This window comes from Trichosurus vulpecula, chromosome 4 (genome assembly GCF_011100635.1).
Source record: "Trichosurus vulpecula isolate mTriVul1 chromosome 4, mTriVul1.pri, whole genome shotgun sequence".
In the NCBI taxonomy this organism is placed as follows: Eukaryota; Metazoa; Chordata; class Mammalia; order Diprotodontia; family Phalangeridae; genus Trichosurus; species Trichosurus vulpecula.
Window position 1 is genome coordinate 157,404,207 of NC_050576.1, and position 19,434 is coordinate 157,423,640.

Sequence of the window (19,434 nt, forward strand, 5' to 3'; positions counted from 1 at the left end):
GAAATGCAAATCTAAACAACTCTTAGGTGCCACATCTCTCCTGTCAGATTGGCTAACATGACAGAACAGGAAAATGATAAATGCTGGAGAAGATGTGGGAAAATTAGAACACTGTTACATTGCTGGTGGAGCTGTGAACTGATCTAGCAATTCTGGAGAGCAACTTGGAACTATGCCCAAAGGGCTACAAAAATGTGCATATCTTTTGACCCAACATTACCACTTCTAGGGTTATATCTTAAAAAGATCACACAAATGGGAAAGGGACCCATATGTACAAAAATATTTATGGTGGCTCTTTTTGTGGTAGCAAAGAATTGGGAATCAAAGGAATGCTCATCAATTGGGGAATGGCTGAATAGGTTGTGGCATATGAATGCAATGGAATACTATTGTGCTATAAGAAATGGGGAAGATACAGACTCCATAATGATCTGGAAAAAACCTACATGATATGATGCTGAGTGAGAGGAGCAGAACCAAGGGAATATTATACACAACCACAGATATATTGATTTTGTGATGACTAACCTTGATAGACTTGGCTCTTCTCAGCAACACAAGGTTTAAAGACAGCTCCAAAGGACTCATGATGGAGAGCGCTATCTACGTCGAGAGAAATAACTATGGAGTCTGAATGCAGATTGAGACAAACTATTTGCTCTCCTTTTTTTCTTTTGCTTTTTTCCTCTTTTGTTTTTGTTTTTTTTTTTCTTTTGTTTTGTTTTTGATTCTTCTTTCTCATAATTCATTCCATTGGTCATAATTCTTCTTTACAACTTGACTATTGTGTAAATGAGTTTAATGCAAAGTTATATGTAGAAGATCTATCGGGTTCCATGTCATCTTGGGGAGGGTGGGGGGGAGAGGAGGGAAAAAAATCTGGAACTCAAAATCATGCAGAACTGAGGGTTATAAACTAAAAATTAAAAAAAATCTTAATTAAAAAGAAGAAAGAAAAAAATTTGATCTCTATGCCATTAGATGCAGTGCTATGTTTAATACTCATTCTGTCAGTGTCACTGATATCCTTAGATTTTTTTATTTCTTTGTTTAATCATTTATGGTGTTTCTTCATTTGTCAGATACAAATACTCCAACTCTAAGATCCATGTGGGTAACAAGTAGCAGAGTTTCAGTTTAAATATACTTTTTATGAACATCAAATCCATTGTTATTTTCATCAGGCCATGTTTACCCTACATATTATAATTTTCTGCATATTGTATTACACCTGTCATTTTTCATTTTTATAGAAGAATCTTATGCGATTCATACTGACTTAAAAATATGATGACTTTCTCTTAGTTGCTTGAAATGATTTTCTAGTCATTGCGGTCTTAAAGCTCTAAAACAGTCATAGGGTCTCACAGTTGGAAGGATTCTTAGAGACCACCAAGTCCAACCTATACCAAAATAAGAATCTCCTTTATAGCATACCAAACTCCTGTTTGAAGACCTTCATTGAAGAGGGTCCCAAGGTATCTAGTTCTATTTTTGGATAGCTCTAATTCTTAGGAAGAATTTTTCTAACACCAAGCCCAAATTTGCTCCTTTACAACTGACATATATTGTTCTTAGCTCTACCCTCTAGGAACAAGTGGAACAAGTCTAATCCTCCTTCCACATGAAAGTCAATCAAATAACCTGTCCTCTCTAATATTCTCCAAGGTAGATGATCTTTCAATCAATCCTTATATAGTATGAATTAGAAACCTTTTATCAATCAGATTGCCTTCCTTTGGATCAGATTCATGTTCTCAATGGCCCTATTAAAATGCTCCACTCATGATTATACATCTGATCTGACTAGGACGGAATAGAATGAAACTATTGTTTCTTTGTTCTGAACTCCATGCTTCACTTTAATGTAATGTGAAAGGTACTATTTTTCTCTTAGGAGCCTTTTAAACCAGTGAAAGGGGGACTCATATATTTATAGAGTTTATAACACAACCCTTTGAAATACACTTATTTTTTGAATGAATATCTAGAAGAATTGGGGCAGCTAGGTGACAAATGAGATAGAGCATGAGTCCAGGAGTCAGGAAGACTTAGGTTCAAATCTGGCCTCATACTCTTACTAGTGGTGTGACTCTTGGCAATTAACATAATTGTTTGCCTCAATTTCCTCATCAGTAAAATGAACTGGAGAAGGAAATGGCAAACCATTCCAGTATCTTTGCCAAGAAAACCCCAAATGGTGTTATGATCAGTCAGACATGATTGAAATGCCTGAACAACAACATCTAGAAGAGTTAGTGCCAATGACAGATAAATAGCAGGACAGTGGAAGGGGAAAGTTTCATTGTAAGGCACCAAAAAAACCTCATCTCCCTTCAGGGTTAAGGATGAGAAGTGATGGCACAGAAGGAAAAGTGTTAACATATTGACACTAGAAAAAGGCTCTTGTAATTTTTTTAGTTCTACCCTCCTATCATATAGGCAAAGAAAATAGGCCAATAGGGAGAAATGTATTTGCTTATGTTCAAACAATTAGTAAGTGGTAGAGCTGGAGCTAGAATCCAGGTCTTTTGAATTCCAACACAGTGCTTGAGTCTCCAAGGCCATATGAATTTTTTGGGTGATTACTGTTTCTTTTCCTTTTGTTATATAATAGGCAAAGGAGATCGGTTATTCAAATAACTGAACTTTATTACTTCAGAGTCTTCTTAGTGAATAAATCTATCTTTTTCTCTTTCTGCCATGTCAGTTACTATAAACTCAAAATGTGTAACACACTTAAGAACTCAGAGAGAAAAATCACTACTTTACATGATAAGGCCCCCTAGCACAGCCATATAACATTTGAGTTCACTTCAGCCAGTGGTGTCTATGCTCTTCTTGGCAATCAGCCTTTGGAGTGAGGGGAAAGAGTAGGACACTGTCTACTGACTGAAATCAAGCAGAAAAAGGAAGGAAACTGGGAAGAAGGGAAGACCTGAAAGGTTCTGTGGGTGTACGTATCATGAACAAGGATAAAGGAGGAAGAGTACAGACAGAAAGAGAAAGAGGCAGATAATATTAGAGATGGGAGGGACTTTAATAATTATTTACTCCAATTTCTTCATTTACAGATGAAGAAAGTGACTCCTGGAGCAACGTGTCTGTTCAGTGGTCTTAAAGCTCTGTGGCTTATGCTGTGACATCAGATTTCAATGATAATGGTATTAGGTCAGGATCCAGATCAGGATCAGGATCAGGTTCATATTTGGGTTCAGGTTCAGGTTGAGGCTGAGGTTCAGGTTCAGGATCAAAAGCAGCTTCATTATCAGACTTAGCCTTAGACTCAGCCTCAGTATCAGCCTTTGCAGGATCTTTGGATGCCAAGATCTTCTCCTTTTCAATGAGGAAATTTAGTTGTTTCTGTGTCAAAACCAACAGGGCTGTGTCCACAACAAATAGAATTCCCATCATCAGAGGGAGTAGGAATTGCATATGGCTGAGAGCACCTACAGAACATTTGAGACAGGCAGACAAATGAAACAGGTCCTTAGTCTGAAAATCAAAATTTGGAAATTCAATGAGACTCAGAACTTTCTGTCCTTTACTTTTGGTTCTACATCGTCTTAAGATGAATAGGAGGAATGAGGAGGAGGAGGGAGGCCCTTGTGATGAGTGGGAGGTAATAAAGATTCTCATCTCTCCATAAATCTCCTCCTTTCTCCAAACTAGCCACTTTTTTAACTAAAAGTTGGGAACCTGGTTGGACAATCAATCAATCAAAGCAAAAAATTATTAAGACCTGTTATGCTAGGCACTGTCCTAAGCCCTGGGAATGAAAAGACTGAAGTGGACCAGCCCCTTCTTTTAAGGAACTTATACTCTCTCAGGAGAGATGAGGTAGGAGAAGGTACTAACATCTAGGGAGACCAGAAAAACCCACATGCCAAAGCTGGGACTGAGATATGGTCTTGAATGAGACTAAGGATTCTACGGGACAGAGGAGCACATTCAAGACATGGGAGAAGGTTAACACAAAGGCATGGAGAGGAAGAACAAGAAACAAAAAGCAAGTTGATTTGACTGAAGGAAGCAGGAAGTGGAGTAATGTAGGAAAAGGAGTAAGGGTGAAATTATAAATGGCCCTAAATGCCAAACTGAGGAGTCTATATTTGGTCTTAGAAATTATAGGGAGCCACCAAAGTTTATTGAGTAGATGAGTGAAATGCCCAGATTTGTGATTTAAGAAAATCACTCTGGAAGTCAAGGTGGGTGGGGGTGGGGATAGACTGGATTACACACAGATGAGTGAGTCCAATGGAAAAGTTAATATAGTAATCTGGGTGAGGCATATTGAATAGCTGAATTAGGATGGGCTAGTGGAGAGAGGGGGATATATGTAAGGGGTGTTGTGGAGAGAAATTATAAGATTTGACAAGTACATATTAAAGAAGCAAGGATATTGCAGGTTGCATATTTAGATGACTGGAAAGATGGTGATACCACTGAAAGAAATTTTAAAGTTGGAAGAAGAGGATTGGGCTTATAGGAACATTTGAGTTCCAATTTGGACACATTGAATTTAAGATATTCGAGGAATATTTAGTTTGAAATATCCAACAGGCAGTTGGTTATCCCTTGATGGAGCTCACTATAGACAACAGGGCTGAACATATTAATTTAGGATTCACTTACATAGTAATGATAATTAAATCTATGGAAGTTTATGAGATCATCAAATGAGAGAATGTAGAGAAAGAAGAGAATGAGGCTCGGAGTATGCTAGATCACTGAAATACAACTAGGAGGCATGATGAAGTACATTGAAGTACATTTAGGGGGCATGATATGGATATAACAATCTAGCAAAGGAGATGGAAAAGTAGCAGGAAGTGGGGGAAAAGAGGGTAATGTCGCAGTATGAAGATGGGAGAAAGTATTTAAGGGAAAAGAATGCTCAATAGTGCCAATTGATTTGGAAGGGTCCAGAAGAATGGAGACGAAGAAAAGGCCATCAGACTTGACAATTAAGTGGTCATTGAGAACTTTCAATAGAGTCTTTTCACTTGAGACAACGTTTGAAGCCAAATTGCAAGGGGCTGAGAAATGAATGAAGGAAAGGAAATGGAGGTACGAAATTCAGATGATTTTCTCATGTAGTTTACCTGAGAAGGGGATAAAAGGTACAGAAAAAAGTCGACTAGAGGATGTGGTCCTATCTTGTAGAGGCTTTTAAGGATGTGTAAGACAGGTACATTTGTAGATATCAGAGAAGGAATGTATAAATAAGGAGATACATATTTAGAGAAAAGAAACATTGTAGTGATAAGAGCTAACATTTGGATAGCAAGTGCTTTATTTTTCTCATTTGATCTTGAAAATAGCCCCATGAGGTAAATATTCTTATCCTAAGTGTACAGATGGTTGAGAAAGAGTGTAGGTAACATGCCCAAGGTCACACAGGTAGTGAGTGTCCAAGACAGGATTTTAACTCAAGTAATCCTGACTAAGTCCAACATTCTATACACTGTGCCACTTAGGTTCTTCAATTGTGGATGCAATTTGTTGGGGAAGATGGGAGGGAATAGGATTAAGGACAACTGTGGCAATATTGGTTTTTGCATGGAGTAGGGCTACCTGATCATTAGAGATAGGGAGTAAAGGAGGAGAGAATTGTGTAGGGAAGGTGAAGTCAATGGAGTCCAAGTTATGTAGTGAAGGGGAGCAGAGAGTTCACAGTGAATGTGCCTTCTATTTTTTTTTGTAAAATACAAATAAATTCCTCATAAGAGGTTTGAGGGTAGAAGAAAAAGTTTGCAATGTTCACTCAGGACAATAGTAGAGATAGTAAATCAGGGTTCAACTAAAGGACTGTTTTGTTACAAAGGCCCAATAAAAATTAAATAGCAAATTCATAGTAGACCCAGTCAACTCAGTTGTGTGACTTGATCTAGCTCTCTCCGGCAACATGCTAAGTAGGGGAAGAGAAAAAAGATGAGGAGAGTAACCTAGGGATGATGTTTGGCAAGGTGTGGGTATCAACAAGACTAGGAGCAAGGAATGGAGAATAAGTGATTGAATGGCACTGAACTGGTTAACTTAAGAGCCAAGATTCAGAAGGGAGGAAATTAAAGCCAGCGCAGGAATGATGGCCTTGGAAAGAAATAATGAATATAAGGTTTGAAAGTTATGGTAAGGATGAAAAATAATCTAAGTTTAGGAAGAGTAAATCATGGGGAAAGATGGACTAAGTGTGGGTTGTGTTTTTACAAAGGAATTTCAGAGTTCTTTATCATAGTAGTGGAACTTGTATGGGTGGTGGTAAGATCAGAAGTGTAACCATTCCTGAATGTGGCTGATATGGACTCAACTCTAGTCTAGTCCAACAAATCTAACAAACAAGTCTAACAAATCCTTTTATTAAGTTGATTTGTTCTATGAAGTTTGGATTCAGTCAAAGGGCTGCACTTGAGGACCTAAAGGGCCACATGTGGCCTTGAGGCTGCAGACTAGAGGAATAGATCATGAGAACTGAGCAGAAAAAGGGGTATTTTTTAAAGTGGCATTGAAAGTACATATTTTTTTCTTGAAATTGTGACTACCCCACATAATCTAGCCTACATGGCTTCCCAACTGACCACTACTAATCTTAAGGGATTTTACAAGATATGTTAACAGCAAACTATTTGTTTCCCTAGGACTCAAATATCTGAAGAAGAAATGGGCAAAGGAAATGGGATGGGACCACTTAAAACAAAGGGCAGATCAATGCATTTAAAGTTAATTAGTTATTTATAAGCATATTGGTCCACTAATCAACAAATAACTAAGTATTTACTGGGTACACACTATTTTAAAATTAGAAGGTTGGCATAGATGACCATTAAGTTAGTTTCTAGTTCTAACATTATGTTTGTTAGATTTTATGTACAAGGAACTAACTATTCTCAATAAACATTGAAAACAGTGTGGATGATGCCCAAAAAACAGGTCACAGTAATCCCTAACATGTTAGATAGTTTCCAGGGGCTCCTTTAGTTTTTTCAGATAATGTAACAAGGGTAGATTTGCCATAGATCATGGAATTAACATCAATTGCCTTCTGGCAAAAGGCTGCTCTACTTCCTTTCCACCCTCTGTCTCCACTCATACTCTACTCTTGCCACCCAAACAGATAGTTTCCAATGTCAATTCAGACCTTCTACTCTCTGAAGGGTGAGATACCTTTCCAATTCCTAGAATCTTTTATAAGCTATTTTTTCTGGACCCTGATGATAAAGGGTTCCTTAGCTTGATCCTTACCTTTTTCAGCGTGGAAATCAATGTACAGAGCCTCTGAGGTGTAATTTATCCTCCATAGGATGCCAGTGCAGTGGTAGGAGCCTCTGTTGTGGACTGTGGCATGACGAATGGAGATGTTGTGGTTCTCATACCAGTATTTGAGAGCTTTGTTTTTATGGTAGAAAGTCACCTTGTAGACAGCTTGGTTCTTCCAACCATGGCAATGCAGAAGTAGGGGTTCTCCCTCTTGCATGATTGGAAGTGAAGATTGGAGGAGCAGGCAGTCTGAAAATGCCAAAATAATAAACTTCATAGTTTTTCTGTGACTTTGACATCCCTTCCCTCTCCCCTCAGTATTGGAAGGATGGAGAGGTGGGAAGAGATGGGATCTTTCTTCCAGAGCTTCATCTATACCAGGCATTTTAAACCTCTCTGGTGTCATGGATCTTTTTGACAGTGTGGAGAAGCCTAGGGACCCCTTCTATCAACCCCTCCTCAGAATTTTAGAAAAAAATTATTACTATTCAAAAACAATCTGTGGATTCTTCAGTCTGTGTCAGCACTGATATACTGAGCCCAACTCCCCCAACCTAAGCTATAGATTATTGAAGCACAACAAGCCCTCATTGGGAATATTAACTTGTGGGAAAGTCTATTCTATCCTCTTCTATTCATCCATGAGTATTTCATATTTTCTCTCTTCACCCTTTCTATAGTTCATTCAAAGCACAAGGCCATGATTAGACAACCATCCACACTGGGATCTACTTTCCTTGTCACCACCAACACATGTTGCACTTCCAGCCTGAATCTCACAGCCATCATTGTGGGAAGTAATCCCTATGGAGATGTGACTTGGCATTTGCTCTCAGGGTGCTGGAATCCCTGCTTGCTCAGCAATCACAGTTACCAAAGACCCAGAAAATAGAGTTCTCATCACCAAAGTTCACTTCTTGGCATTGTCAAATGGTTCAATGTCAGACATGGATATGATTTTCAGTAGAAATGACATTAGAGAACATTACCATCTGTTTTGCCATTACACCACATGTACCATGGTATCTTTCCATATGATTTTCTGCTGAAACCTTCTGTTTGTATCATCCCCATTAGAATGCAAGTTCCTTTCACTGTTTGACAAAAACTTTTGGGAAAACTGGAAAACAATATGGCACATGGTTTAGACATAAACATGGATACCACAGGCAAATTAGGAGAGCAAGGAATAGTTCACCTTTCAGATTTATGGAGAAGGGAAGAATTTGTGACCAATAAAGATATAGATAGCATTATGAAATATAAAATAGATAATTTTGATTATATTGAATTGAAAAGATTTTACTGAAGCAAAACCAATGCAAACAATAATAGAAGGAAAGCAGAAAGCTGGGAAACAAACTTGATAGTAAATATCTCTACTAATGGCCTCATGTCTCAAATATATAGAGAACTGAGTCAAATTTGTAATTATACAAGTCATTCTCCAATTGATAAGTGGTGAAAGGAGAAGAGCAGGCAGTGTTCAGAGGAAGAAATCAAAGTTACCTATAATCATATGAAGAAAGGCTCTAAATCACTATTGATTATAGAAATTCAAATTAAAACAACTCTGAGGTGCACCTCGCACCTATCAGATTTGCTAATACGACAGAAAAGGCAAATGACGAGCACTGGAGAGGATGTGAGAAAATTGGTACACTAATGCACTATTGGTGGAGTTGTAGAACTGATCCAATGATTCTGGATTTGGAACTATGCCCAAAGGACAATCAAACTATGCATACACTTTGATCTAGCAATACCACTGCTAAGTCTGTATGCCAAAAAGATCATAAACAAGGGGGAAAGAATCTACATGGACAAAAACATTTATAGCAACTGTTTTAGCGGTGGCAAAGAATTGGAAATTGAGGTAATGTCTATCAGTTGGGGAATGGCTGAACAAGTTGTGGTATATGAATGTAATATAATACTATTGTCCTATAAGAAATGATAAGTAGGCAGATTTCAGAAAAATCTGGAAAGGCTTACATGAACTGATGCTGAGTGAAGTAAACAGAACCACAGAAACATTGTACACAGTATTAGCAACATTGTGTGATGATCAAGTATGAATGACTTAGCTCTTCTCAGCAATACAATGATACAAGACAACTCCAAAAGACTCATGATGATTTTCCATTCAGCTATCCACATTCAGAGAAAGAACTAATGGAATCTGAATGCATATTGAAACATATTATTTTCACTTTCCTTATTTTTGTGTTTAACTTCTTAAAGAGGCCTATTCCCTGAACGGGCGTTACCTCGGACTTCAGAAAAAGCTGGAAAGGCTTACATGAACTGATGCTGAGTGAAGTAAACAGAACCACAGAAACATTGTACACAGTATTAGCAACATTGTGTGATGATCAAGTATGAATGACTTAGCTCTTCTCAGCAATACAATGATACAAGACAACTCCAAAAGACTCATGATGATTTTCCATTCAGCTATCCACATTCAGAGAAAGAACTAATGGAATCTGAATGCATATTGAAACATATTATTTTCACTTTCCTTATTTTTTGTGTTTAACTTCTTAAAGAGGCCTATTCCCTGAACGGGCGTTACCTCGGACTTCAGAAAAAGCTGGAAAGGCTTACATGAACTGATGCTGAGTGAAGTAAACAGAACCACAGAAACATTGTACACAGTATTAGCAACATTGTGTGATGATCAAGTATGAATGACTTAGCTCTTCTCAGCAATACAATGATACAAGACAACTCCAAAAGACTCATGATGATTTTCCATTCAGCTATCCACATTCAGAGAAAGAACTAATGGAATCTGAATGCATATTGAAACATATTATTTTCACTTTCCTTATTTTTTGTGTTTAACTTCTTAAAGAGGCCTATTCCCTGAACGGGCGTTACCTCGGACTTCAGAAAAAGCTGGAAAGACTTACATGAACTGATGCTGAGTGAAGTGAACAGAGACAGGAGAACATTGCACACAGTAACAGCAACATTGTGTGATGACTAACTTTGATAGACTTAGTTCTTCTCAGCAATGCAAGGATCTAAGACAACTCCAAAAGACTCATAATGGAAAATGCTGTCCACACCCAGAAAAAGAATTACGGAGTCTGAATGCAGTTCAAAGTGCACTACTTGCTCTTTCTCTCTCTGTCTCTCTCTCTGCCTCTCTTTCTCTTTATCCCGTTTCTTCTTTCTTGTGGTTCCTCCAATTGGTTCTAATCCTTCTTTACAACATGACTAGTGTGAACATACGTTTAATACGAATGTATACACTGAGTCTATATCAGATTACATGCTACCTTGGGGGGAGTGGGAAGTTAGAACTCAAAAATCGTATGGAAGTGAATGTTGAAAACTAAAAATTAATTAATTAAAAAAGTAAAAGAAAAAAATAATAAACCCATAAACTCCAAGATATCTTGTGAGATTGTGAAACCTCTTGTGAGGTTTCAGCAACCCAAATTTACATTCCTTTGGGCAGAGCACTTGCAGGTAAGGGTATGATACTCTATGTGGACATACGGAAAGGAAAGGAAAGGAAAGGAAAGGAAAGGAAAGGAAAGGAAAGGAAAGGAAAGGAAAGGAAAGGAAAGGAAAGGAAAGGAAAGGAAAGGAAAGGAAAGGAAAGGAAAGGAAAGGAAAGGAAAGGAAAGGAAAGGAAAGGAAAGGAATGGAAAAGAAAGGAAAGGAAAGAAGGAAGGAGGGAAGGAAAAAAGGAAGGAAGGAAAGAAGGAAGAAAGCAATGAAGGAAGGAACGAAGGGACGAAGGAAGGAATGAAGGAAGGAAGAAAGAGAGAAAGAGAAAGAGAAGGGAACTGTGTTGCCCAATTGACCAGTTCCAGTTGGGTCCCCAGTGGGGCAGCTCCTACTACTATTCACAGAGGTTGTTGGTTATCCTTTGATCTGAAAAAGGACAATGACATCAGGGAGGTGAAGCCATGACAGGCAAGTGAATTGGATTTAAGTGAGGGAAGGCTGTGCTAAGTTACCAGCCTTACTTTCTCCTCTGAAAGCCTATCAAGTATTTGAATATAGCTATCATGTCTCCCCTAATTCTTTTCTTTTCCTTGCTAAATATCTTTAGTTCCTTCAACTGATCCTCACAAAGTGTGGTCTCAAGATCCTTCCCTGTCCCAGTTGCTATCTTCTGGGCAATCATCAGTTTATCCAGTTACTTCCCAAAGTAGGGAGCTCAGAACCAAACAGATGTGGTCTGCCCAGAGCAGAATACAATGGGATTATCACTTATCTGAGGCTGGGAACTGTATCTTTCTTAATGCAGCCTATTTTTGTTGTCATATGGAGGTTGTTGAGATTATTTTACTTACTTAGATTGAAATTGCAGTCTCCTCCCCAATCCCCAGGATCCTTTCTAAACACAAACACACACACACAGAGACACACACAGACACACACACACACACACACACACACACACAGTAGTCATATCTTTTGCCTCTTGTATTTGTAGAGTTGAGTTTTTAATCCAACTCAGAGTGTTTACATTTAGCCCTACTGAATTTTATCAAAGTAGAGGAGAGGATTATAGATGTACAGTTGGAAGGAACATCTGAGGCCATTTAGGCCAATTCCTTTGTCTTCCAGATGAGGAAACCAAGGTATAGATAGGTTATCACTTGACTAAAAGCATTGCAGATAATAAGCATCAAGACAAGATTTAAAATAAGGTCCTCTAACTCAAATTGTGATTTGGAGCTTTCCCTTACACCATTCTGAATGCCCAACACTTAAGTCTGTAAAGATTTTTTGGGTCTTAATTTTATCTAATGTGTTAGCTATCTTTCCAGCTTGGTGCCATCTGCAAATTTGATAAGCTTTCTATCTGAACCTTTAACAAAGTCTGTAATAAATGCTAGCCTCTGTTCCCTCATCTGAAATATGGGGATAATAATAGCACCTACCTCATAGGGTAATTGTTAAGGATCAAATAAGATCATATATACAAAGTACTTCCTAAATCCTAAAGCACTATATAAGTGATACTACCACTCCTAATCTTATTACATGGAAACAGTCTTTCCAAGTTAGCACTTACAATGTGCCAGGCACTGTTGTGATCAATCGGCCAGTTCCTAATCTAACTAACAGTATTATTATAACTCATATCTCTTTGCTTTATCCACAAAAATAGCATGCGGTGGGTTGTCACATGCATTATTAAAATCTTGATGAACTCTATAGAAAGCATTTGATTGTTCAACCAGTCTTTTAACTCTGTCAAAAAAAAGGAAATAAGGTTAATCAAGCATGATCCATTCTAGATAAAGATGTGTTGACAAGGCTCTAGGTGCTCCTGCCCCAAGCTCACTCCTAACACAGTTAAGAAGCCCCAGCTCAGCTCTGCAACTGCCTATGATTGAGGCAATTTGAGACATGTGACTGACTTAAACCCTTTGCCAGCTCCCCAATATGAGCACTACAATCAGGGAAAGTTGGGGCCCATGAATCAAACAACGCCTACGTCTTGCACAGAAGAAAAGAGGGTGGTAGTAGAGAACCATCCAGTATGTTAAACCAAAAAGACCTCATCCAGGCAGTCAGGCAGAAAGAACTACTGAAAGGATACTCTTCTGTCTTTCTTTAGCCTCTCCACCAACTTCCTGGACACCATGGGGGGTGGTCAGGTGGAAAAAAATGACATAAATGTTCATTCCATTTGAATCAGCTGCAAATCAACAGCTATAAGACTACTGGTAATTTAAAGATCATCAGGCATTGTCATTTATCCTGCCACAATGCCCTACAGACCCCTGGGCATTGTACTATCTGATTTACTGATGCACTCTAAGGATCGTTGAACCTTGACATAAGACTGACATTCAGGCCTATCCAACTTTTCTGCAACTCTTTTGCTTCATATGTCTTGTTTTTCCTGATTAGAATGTAAACTACTTGATAGCAGAAGCCATCATTTTTGTTTCTTTTTGATTCATATATCCAACACTTAGCACAGCCCTCCTCTAGTCACCCCAGGCCACCCCTCAATTCCTCCTACAATCTTTGTGTATATAATCTCCATCTTGCCTCCATGAAGGCACTCAGATTCAATCTAGCTCAGTAGGTTAAATCTGGGCTGCTTGTGAAAAAAAAATGCTTTTTCATTCCATCTTTGCCCCAGATCTCCTTAGGTCCAACACTTACCACTATAGACTTCTAGATACATAGGGTCACTGAGGGCAGAATCACGAGTCCGGCACCTATATTCTCCACTGTTGTTGATGGTGGCAAAAGTGATGCTATAGCTGGGAGTTTGAACTGGGATGTTGGAACCATTGTGGAGCCACTGGATCTCATTGCTATGTGAGGCACTGGATCCCTCACAGTGAAGGGTCACATTCTCTCCCCTGAAAATTCTGTCCCATGGAGGATTCAGGGACAGTAAAGGCTTTGAAGTATCCTCTATAGGTCAGAGAGCAGAAAGAGAGGCCAAGAAAAGAATACTTGAAAGGATGTCCAGTCTCAGAAACTCAGACATTCAAAAGTCTGTTTAACAGTTAATCAGCTGTCCTGACTTCCTCTGAGGCCCTGATGTTCTGGGAACTGAAGGGAGACCCAGAGGGAGAGGAGTCCCTGCCTTCCTAGCACTCCTACCAAATATGTTCTCTATTGTCATCCTTCTTGGGCTCTCCTTAGTCTCTAATGCTGTTGATCATGCATTTCCCTTGATATTCTTTTTTCTAGGGTTTGTGTCTGTGTGTGTGTCTGTGTGTGTGTGTGTGTGAGAGAGAGAGAGAGACAGACAGACAGACAGACAGACAGAGAGAGACAATGCTTTCTCTTGGTTCACCATCCTGTCTGACTACTTTTGCTGGATTTCATTCACACCAGGAATGGAGAACCTGTGGCTTTGAGGTCACATGTGGGCCTCTAGGTCTTCAGGTATGGACCTTTGACTGATTCCAAACAGGTTTCCCACCCCGGAGATAGGCTCTTCCCTCCCATTCTAGAAGTAGCTACAAAGTGTCCTCCCTCATCTTGGTTCAACTGCTGTATATATGAGGTCTCTGACTTTCCTTTTTTTTTAAATTTTTTTAAGACATTTTTATTCATTTATTTATTTTTTGACCAGTTTAAATTTAAATTTATTTAACATATTTAGTTTTCAGCATTGATTTTCACAAGAGTTTGAATTACAAATTTTCTCCCCATTTCTACCCTCCCCCCCACTCCAAGATGGCATATATTCTGGTTGCCCTGTTCCCCAGTCAGCCCTCCCCTCTATCACCCCCCTCCCCTCTCATCCCCTTTTCCCTTCCTTTCTTGTAGGGCAAGTTAAATTTCTACGCCCCATTGCCTGCATATCTTATTTTCTAGTTGCATGCAAAAACTTTTTTTTTGTTTTTGAACATTTATTTTTAAAACTGAGTTCCAAATTGTCTCCCCTCTTCCCTTCTCACCCACCCTCCCTAAGAAGTCAAGCAATTCAACATAGGCCACACGTGTATCATTATGTATAACCCTTCCACAATACTCATGCTGTGAAAGACTAACTATATTTTTCTCCTTCCCAACCCATCCAGCTTTACTGAATTTTCTCCCTTGACCCTGTCCCCTTTCCAAAGTGTTTGTTTTTGATTACCTCCACTCCCATCTGCCCTCCCCTCCATAATCCCCCCCCCTTTTATTTTTTTATCTTCTTCCCTCTTCTTTCCTGTGGGGTAAGATACCCAATTGAGTATGTATGGTATTCCCTCCTCAGGCCAAATCTGATGAGAGCAAGGTTCACTCATTCCCTCCTCACCTGCCCTCTCCCCTCCTCCCACAGAACTGCTTCCTCTTGCCACCTTTATGCAAGATAATCCACCCCATTCTATCTCTCCCTATCTCCCTCTCTCAGTATGTTGCTCTCTCATCCCTTAATTTCATTTTATTTCTTTTAGATATCTTCCCTTCATCTTCAACTCACCCTGTGTCCGCTCTCTCCCTTTCTCTCTCTCTCTCTTTCTCTCTCTCTCTCTCTCTCTCTCTCTCTCTATATATATATATATATATATATATATATATATATATATATATACACATACACACATAGATATATACATACATACACATTCACTTATATATATATATACATGAACATGTATATATGCATATTCCCTTCAACTACCCTAATACTGAGGTCTCATGAATCATACACATCATCTTTCCATGTAGGAATGTAAACAAAACAGTTCAACTTTATTAAATCCCTTGAAATTTCCGTTTCTTGATTACCTTTTCATGCTTCTTTTGATTCTTGTGTTTGAAAGTCAAATTTTCCATTCAGTTCTGGTCTTTTCACTGAGAAAGCTTGAAAGTCCTCTATTTTATTGAAAATCCATATTTTGCCTTGGAACATGATACTCAGTTTTGCTGGGTAGGTGATTCTAGGTTTTAATCCTAGCTCCATTGACCTCCGGAATATCCCATTCCAAGCCCTTCGATCTCTTAATGTAGAAGCTGCCAGATCTTGGGTTATTCTGATTGGGTTTCCACAATACTCAAATTGTTTCTTTCTGGCTGCTTGCAGTATTTTCGCCTTGATCTGGGAGCTCTGGAATTTGGCGACAATATTCCTAGGAGATTTCTTTTTGGGATCTATTTGAGGAGGCAATCGATGGATTCTTTCAATTTCTATTTTGCCCTGTGGCTCTAGAATATCAGGGCAGTTCTCCTTGATAATATCTTGAAAGATGGTATCTAGGCTCTTTTTTTAATCATGACTTTCAGGTAGTCAAATAATTTTTAAATTATCTCTCCTGGATCTATTTTCCAGATCAGTAGTTTTTCCAAGGAGATATTTCACATTGTCTTCCATTTTTTCATTCCTTTGGTTCTGTTTTATAATATCCTGATTTCTCATAAAGTCACTAGCTTCCACTTGCTCCAATCTAATTTTTAAAGTAGTACTTTCTTCAGTGGTCTTTTGGACCTCCTTTTCCATTTGGCTAATTCTGCCTTTCAAGGCATTCTTCTCCTCATTGGCTTTTTGGAGCTCTTTTGCCATTTGAGTTAATCTATTTTTTAAGGTGTTGTTTTCTTCAGTGTATTTTTCAGTATTTTTTTGGGTCTCCTTTAGCAAGTCATCGACTTGTTTTTCATGGTTTTCTTGCATCCTTCTCATTTCTCTTCCCAATTTTTCCTCTACTTCTCTAACTTGCTTTTCCAAATCCTTTTTGAGCTCTTCCATGGCCTGGGACCAGTTCATGTTTTTCTTGGAGACTTTTGTTGTAGGCTCTATGACTTTGTTGTCTTCTTTAGGCTTTATGTTTTGGTCTTCTTTGTCAGCAAAGAAAGAATCCAAAGTCTGAGACTGAATCTGGGTGTGTTTTCGCTGCCTGGCCATATTCCCAACCAACTAACTTGAGCCTTGAGTTTTTCAGTGGGGTATGACTGCTTGTAGACTAATGAGTTCTATGTTCCACGTTAGGGAGGTGCCAGCTCTGTCACACCAGCACTCCTTCTTCCCCAAGAACCCCCGACCGGGACTGGGCTTAGATCTTCAGCAGGCTGTGCACTCCTGCTCTGATCCGCCACTTAATTCCTCCCACCAGGTGGGCCTGGGGCCAGAAGCGGCAGCAGCTGTAGCTGCCCCACCTCTGCTGCCCCCGGGGCTGGAAGCCGAACCGCGAACTCCTTACACTCCCGCAGCTTTTCCCACTAACCTTCTCCACAGTCTATGGTATTTGTGGATTGAGGAGTCTGGTAACTGCTGCAGCTCACTGATTCAGGGCTCTAGGGCTCCCTCCGCCTGCCTTCTGGTCTGGATGGTCCATGCTGCTCAGGCTGGGTTCTGCTCCACTCTGTTCCCAGCTCCCAGCTCCCAGCTCCCAGCTCTGTGTGGGATAGACCTCACCCAGAGACCATCCAGGCTGTCCTGGGCGGGAGCCCTGTTTCCCTCTGCTGTCTTGTGGGTTCTGCAGTTCTAGAATTGGTTCAGAGCCATTTTTTATAGGTTTTTGGAGGGACTCGGTATGGAACTCACGCAAGTCCCTGCTTTCCAGCTGCCATCTTGGCTCACCCCGGTCTCTGACTTTCTAAGCTTTAGATATGGCAAAAATTCTCAGGGCTTTAAGCTATAACAGTAATGACAGTGCCTCTTCTTCCTGTAATAGCAAAGAGACAGCACCTCAGCTAATGACTCCAGCTGAAGCCAGGAACTGGAAATGGAGAGAAACTGCATGACTTCATGACAATCTATGAGGTTCAAAATGGACAGTGGAACATTGACCACGTATTGACCATTCAGGACCAGCAGAGGGCTACACCAGACAGAAACTATATACCACACCCACAGGAATGGCAGAGACTAGATATTTACCAGAGTGTATACAATGGGAGACCAGTGGAGAACATTGTTAATAGGAATAACACAAAGGCATCGTTAGGGTGATCCTGCAAAGTCTGGGTCTCAGTTTCCCCTCCATAAGTGAGACTTGACTATATGCTACATGTGCTCCCTACATATGAGCCTCTCTTCATGTTCATTATGTTTGCTTACTTGTCCTATTGATGTGTGTGTGTGTCTATGTGTGTGTTGGAAAGTTTGATGGAAGGGAGTAGCCAGAGCAGATTCTTGACTGGGAGAGGAGAGCTGTGTGTGTGGGACAGATTTGGGGGGAGGGTGTAATCAATTAAGCAAGCAATGAGTATTTATTAAATGCTCCCCTATGGAGAAGGGGATAGAATATATATTAAGCAGCAATTCAAGTAAAAAAAGAAAAAAGACATTACATTTCAAGGCTCTGAGGGATATACAAAGATAAAGATACAGTCCATGCCCTCAATGATCACAGGGTTTTGAACTTGAAGGAACACTAGAGATCATTCTATTCAAAGCCTTGTTTGGATGGCTCAGAGTGAGTGTAAATGGCTATTGTTTCTGTCCTGGCCAGAAACTCTGAGGGTCTCCCCCTCCCAGATTGATTCTTTTGTGAAGGCAAACTAGGCCATCTTTCACCTCCATTCTTATATAGCCTTTGGTTACTGAATGGATGTTGCCTCAGACAAACTAAGACCTGGATTAAACAGATCATCATCTCCCACTGCATCCAAGGCCATCACCAGTCATTCTGACCTATGCCTTGCCTCTGGACTCTGAAGACTGTGGAGGAGACAGGGAGGCTGCTGACTTTGCACAACTCTGCCTCACTCAGATCCAATTCACTTGCAAGTCAAGAGATCACCCTACTAATACCATTGGTCATCCTTGAGAACAAAGGACAGACAACATCAACAATTTTACAGATGAGGACACTGAAGCCCAGAGGTAAAGTGACTTGTCCAAGGTTACATAGTTTGTAATTAAGAGCCAAGATTCAAACCTAGGTCATATGGTGGTTCAGTAATCAGACTTTTCCCTGTTCTTCCCTTTTGGGATGCTAAGACTATCAAGTCTCCCCTTTGTTTGAATGGGTGGGAAACCTTTTGCTGTTTTTGTTTTGGAGTATTTCTCAGCTATTTCTCAGCACTGAGGCTATTAGGAGTCATTCACTTGTATAAGACATGATGCTGGGGGTGGGGAACTTTTACAAATCCAGTCTGGGTGAGGTCAGAGCCCTCAGGACTCTGGATAGGATATAATTGAGGGGAGCTTGGTGTTTGACTTTTGAGACTCACTCATGGAAGGAGTGTGGAGACTCCCAGCAAGCTGTTGTAACTGTCCCCTGGGCTTTGGTAAACCGAACCCATTGGTTCTTCTCTGGTAACTGACTTGTGATTTGGTCTGTTTATATTGTCTCTGTTTGTAATTTGTGTTTGCTCTGAAGTTCAGTGTGCTGGCTTTTCCTTCTGAGCTAAGTGAATGATACTTGTATGCATGATTAAAGTGAGATTGTTAACCCCTTAAAGTTGCTAACCTGTGCTAGCAGCCTTCTTGTTGTAAGTCTCATGCTGGTCTTTCATCCCCACAACAGCTGCTGGCCAAATTGTCATTATATATGGCTACAGAATCTATGGTCTTGCAGTGGCAAGAACGCATTCTAGTGGGGCAGAATTGTAAATAGAATGGACTGAACAGGGCTTTTCTTCAATGCAAGCATATGATGAGAGGGAGAGGAAATATGCTGTTACTTTGGTTCAGAATCTCATTGCCTAGTTGTCCTCCACCTCCCCGCTAAAATCCTGCAATGACCATCGCTACTCACTTGGACCTCTACCCTCTGCGTGTTGCATTGGTGTTAT

General features: G+C 39.8%; 1 protein-coding gene across 1 annotated transcript; it reads right to left on the reverse strand.

The window, feature by feature from the left end:
* Positions 1–3,135: 3,135 nt before the first annotated feature.
* LOC118846872 (high affinity immunoglobulin epsilon receptor subunit alpha-like) lies at positions 3,136–19,185 on the reverse strand. The gene is made up of 4 exons (XM_036755561.1): positions 19,110–19,185; positions 13,414–13,671; positions 7,246–7,509; positions 3,136–3,452 (listed from the first exon to the last, which is right to left on the reverse strand). The coding sequence occupies exons 1-4, from the start codon at positions 19,183–19,185 to the stop codon at positions 3,136–3,138; spliced, it is 915 nt and encodes a 304-aa protein (XP_036611456.1).
* Positions 19,186–19,434: the final 249 nt, after the last annotated feature.